Source organism: Musa acuminata, chromosome BXJ1-1, assembly GCF_036884655.1.
Source record: "Musa acuminata AAA Group cultivar baxijiao chromosome BXJ1-1, Cavendish_Baxijiao_AAA, whole genome shotgun sequence".
NCBI lineage: Eukaryota > Viridiplantae > Streptophyta > Magnoliopsida > Zingiberales > Musaceae > Musa > Musa acuminata.
The window spans coordinates 20,111,329-20,115,541 of NC_088327.1; the positions used below are offsets into that span (position 1 = coordinate 20,111,329).

At 37.2% G+C, this 4,213-nt stretch overlaps 1 protein-coding gene across 1 annotated transcript; it reads left to right on the top strand.

The window, feature by feature from the left end:
- Nucleotides 1–2,841: 2,841 nt before the first annotated feature.
- LOC103999298 (inactive protein RESTRICTED TEV MOVEMENT 2) lies at nt 2,842–3,799 on the top strand. The gene is made up of 2 exons (XM_009421023.3): nt 2,842–3,005; nt 3,108–3,799. Exons 1-2 carry the CDS (start codon nt 2,894–2,896, stop codon nt 3,689–3,691), a joined length of 696 nt encoding a protein of 231 aa, XP_009419298.2. The 5' UTR covers nt 2,842–2,893; the 3' UTR covers nt 3,692–3,799.
- Nucleotides 3,800–4,213: the final 414 nt, after the last annotated feature.

The window sequence follows — 4,213 nt, forward strand, 5'->3', positions numbered from 1 at the left end:
TCCATACTTGTATTTTTTCTTATTTTTTTATTTATTATGTCTATCAAAGTGTCATCTTCCTCTTCTATTTCCTCTATCACAAAATCCTCCTCTCCCATATCCTCTTCCTAAACTTCCTTTAACCTAAAATTTTTTTTTTCATTTTTCTCAAGTAACCTATTCAATCTTACTTCATGTGCTTGCAAAGAACCCATTAGTTCATCAAATGAAAAAGTAGTTAAATATTTTAACTCCTCAATTATGACAATAACATGATCTAATTTTAGAGTTAAACATCTCAAAATTTTTGTAACACTTATATGATCATTAAGATGTTTATCATTAGATTTTATTTAACTAACAATTTAGTTATTCGAGAAAGAAAATCTTGTATCGACTCATTATTTTTCATAAACAAAATTTTAAACTCACGATGAAGGGTTTGAAGTTTTACTGTAAACACCTCGAAGAGCCTTGAAATTTATTTTGAAATATTAACCAAACTTGCTTTAATGTTGTCGCTGTTGTAATTCTTAAGAAGATTATCTCATGTACAACTTATTGAATGAAGAACAATGCCTTTAAATCATTTTTTATTTGGATCTATATATCCATTCTCTAGTAAGTCCTAAAAATCTTAAGATTTAAATAGTCTTCATCTTGATACTCTAAAATTCATAACATTTGCTCGAGAAGAGAATAAGGGGTTGATACATGAAATTACCATTGAAAGTCATAATCATAGTTCATATTAAAACTTAGCTTTGATATCATAAATATTGGGGATGGAAGCGCAAGGAAATGATAAAAACATAATACTATGATGCAATTAAAAGAAAATACTTTCAAGAAAATTGATATAATATTAAACAAAATATAAGACTTAGAATACTTACATGATATTCTCAAGTACACATTATATTACTTCATGAACTATGATCCTATTTATAAGACCTAGTAGTAACTATCTTATCCCATCATATCACTCATTGAGTTAGGTATAGGAACTATCCCATAAATTAGAACATGTATATAACCACTTAGAATATGATAATTACTTAAATAACTATCATTAATTAATTGTCAAAAGTTTACGGCTGCTATGACAAATGTCTACGACAAATCTGCCCACGGATCTGATCTTTTATTTATCGCAACAAGCACAAGATCTCAGCTTCAGTTTCTTACTGTATGATACTTGTGATAAAAACGAAGGAGGCAATGAATAAGAAGCTTGTCAAATGCAGCTTGTCCACATAGATATAGATTTAATCATCTAAAAAAAAGAAATGTGTATATTCCATACGTAGAAGCAAGCCAGAAAGTTCAGATATGAGAGATACTGATATATGTGTGTATGGTTGTCATCTCTTTCTGATAGATAACCATGAAGAGACACTGTTGGCTGCAGCAATAGCAAAAGAGAATTGCATTGGTCTAAGATTCAGGGAAAGAAAAAACTACCCGCCACTTGGGTATATCAGACTCAGCTAGTGATGGTAATCACCGCATGGAAATGAACCTCTTATGAGACATTTTCGTGAAGTAAAAGTATGCTGAAAATATTCAGAGTTAATGGAGGTTTATTTCATGTTTGTTTCAATATGTAAAATTCAGATGTTTTGAATCTATATGCTTTAGAATATGTCAAACCTTATAAAACTATATCAGAGGCATGCTCGAGAAAACTTATCTGAAATATAAGTCTCTAAGAGCCGAATGTACTAAAGAATAAGGTTCCCTAAAAATATACCCGAGGAATATTTTTATAGTGCAACTTAAACTATTACACTCAAGATCGTGTTTTTGATGACAAAATTAATTACATTAGTGTTGGGTGCATTTGTGTCGTACCAATTTTGGAGAATAGGAAAATCGCAAGTAACGTTATAATGTTTGAAGTGTTGGCTCATGGCATTAGAAGTCGATTACGCGGTGTCGAGGTATCGATCATGTGGTATTAAGATGTCGATCATATGATGTTGAGGTGTCATTATTTGATGTCGAGGTATTGACCACATAGGATTGAGGTACCGATGATCCTTTCTAGCGTTATTATTCTTTTATAAATACAATCGTAGATTAGACATGAGATTTTTGTAGAATTACTACTTAGACCTCAATAAATGCATTTATAGAATTCCTTTATAGATGCAATGTGTTGAATAAAAACGCTGTCTCATACACAATACAACATCTTGACTCTTGCCAGCATTAGCTGATGTATAGGAAAGTAAATAATGTTCATGTGGAGATAAAATTAGTTGACCATAGAAGACATAAATTAGCCAGTCTTCCACAGTTAGATGTAGTACTTCAATTTTTAGGGTATCAGCTTAAGTGCTGCAGTTCTGTGCCATTGCAGAACTTAGCCTGAGCAAAATAGTAGCCATTCTGCATTCTGATACATCAGAGAAGGGAAAAGGCTCAACAAGCTTTGTGAGCTGGTCATGTACAATGCTAGAACATGAGAAGCAGGAACGGTATGAGAGAAAGGCAATGGCTGGTCTAACATGTGTTTCTTGGATTGCTTTCTGTCTCATGTTGACTGTAGCAATGTAATGGTTCATTACATTACAAGAACTTCTGACTTATGATCCAAGAAGCATAGCCATTAATTTAAGCTGGGGAAGTAGAAGAGTGGAGACCAAACAAGGAACCTCCCTTTCCCCATGCTATGAGGCGACCTAAGCAGAAGCCCCATGGAGATGGAATAACCCAGCCTTTACAACAACTAGACCACAAGGAACAATGTACCGGTGATGTATTTCAAACCCAAAGTATCCTTATCTTGTACAAGTATACATATCTATATATAGTCGACCTTGCACTGTTTTGTGTCCATCATCTTCGTCCGATCCATCGCACAGCAGGCGTTCGACCCCCAACACAGCACCTACGTAAACAGCCTCGCATGGAAACAAGGCAGAGATCGACCCTCCCACAGCGCGTCTACGAGGACTTCGTTCCTCAGCATGAACTGCTTCGGGAGAAAGACGAGGACATCCTCGTCGTTAATGTCGCAGGCACCTTCTTCTGCTATAGATTTCGGTCGTTAAACACATCAAATTCATCCATTTTTCTTGAGAATAAGAAGCTGTTTTGTTCTTCTTTCTTTCTCCACATAGGTTTCAGCAAGGACCAGCTCAAGGTCAAGATCAACAGACATGGGAAACTAGAAATGACCGGAGAGCGCCCCTTGACCGACACCAAGTGGAGCCGCTTCCACAAGGAATTCCAAGTGCCCGACCGCAGCACCCTCGACCGCATCCGTGCCAAGTTCTACAACGGACTTCTCGAAATCACGCTGCCAAAGTCGTCCGGCATGGCCGCCGTGCAAGATGAGCCGGCGGAGGCCGTGAAGCAACAGGATGTGAAGAAGAACCAAGAATCTGATGCACAGAAGGTGGCGGAAGATAAGAAGGATCAGCTCAAAGAGCCGAAAGGCACGGAGAAGGTGGCAGGCAAGGATGGAGATGAAGATGGCAAGGAAGGCACCGAAAGGATCGATGCAGGGAAGAAAGCAGCAGTCACACCAGCAAGCTATTGTGGTGGCAAACGCAAGCTAGTGAAGCTGAAGCTTAAAATAGGCAAGCTGAACTCGGGAACGTACCAAGCAAGGCAGGTCATACAAGCCTTGGTTCTGACTATGGTGGTTTCGGTGGGACTGGGATTGTATCTGCACTGCAAACCGAGTCCCAAAGATAGCTGAGCGTTGTGTCTCCTCCTCATATCGAATGAATGCATCATGAGTTGTAATTTGTAATAACACTTGCTAAGAAGACGAAGATAAAAGTTGCAGTTGTTGCTTAAAATTGTATGTGACAATGTGTTTTTTGCCTTTATTGATATAAACCTGTGAACTGGTGATAAATTTTGTCACAGTAGCCTTTATCATTCGACAAACCTTTTTTTGATTGGACTGGTGATCTTTGGTAGAAGAACACCTCGTCTGAGATTGCTATTCTTCGCATGCATGTATGCATTAGAATTAGAGCCACTACTCCTCTCTCGGTAGAAGAACGTAGTTCTACTTCATGACAAGGGGGCCACGCCACCATCGTCTGCAACAGATGGTTTTCACAGTGTCTGCAATCAAGTTTTTCTTTTTTGGCTTCAATCATTTATATCCGTCTCTCAGTTTCATTTGATCATGCAAATTATTTTTTCCTAGTTATCAATGCTGAATATTTAGAGGGAGTGTTTACGTATTTATTTTTGTAGAATTTTGAAA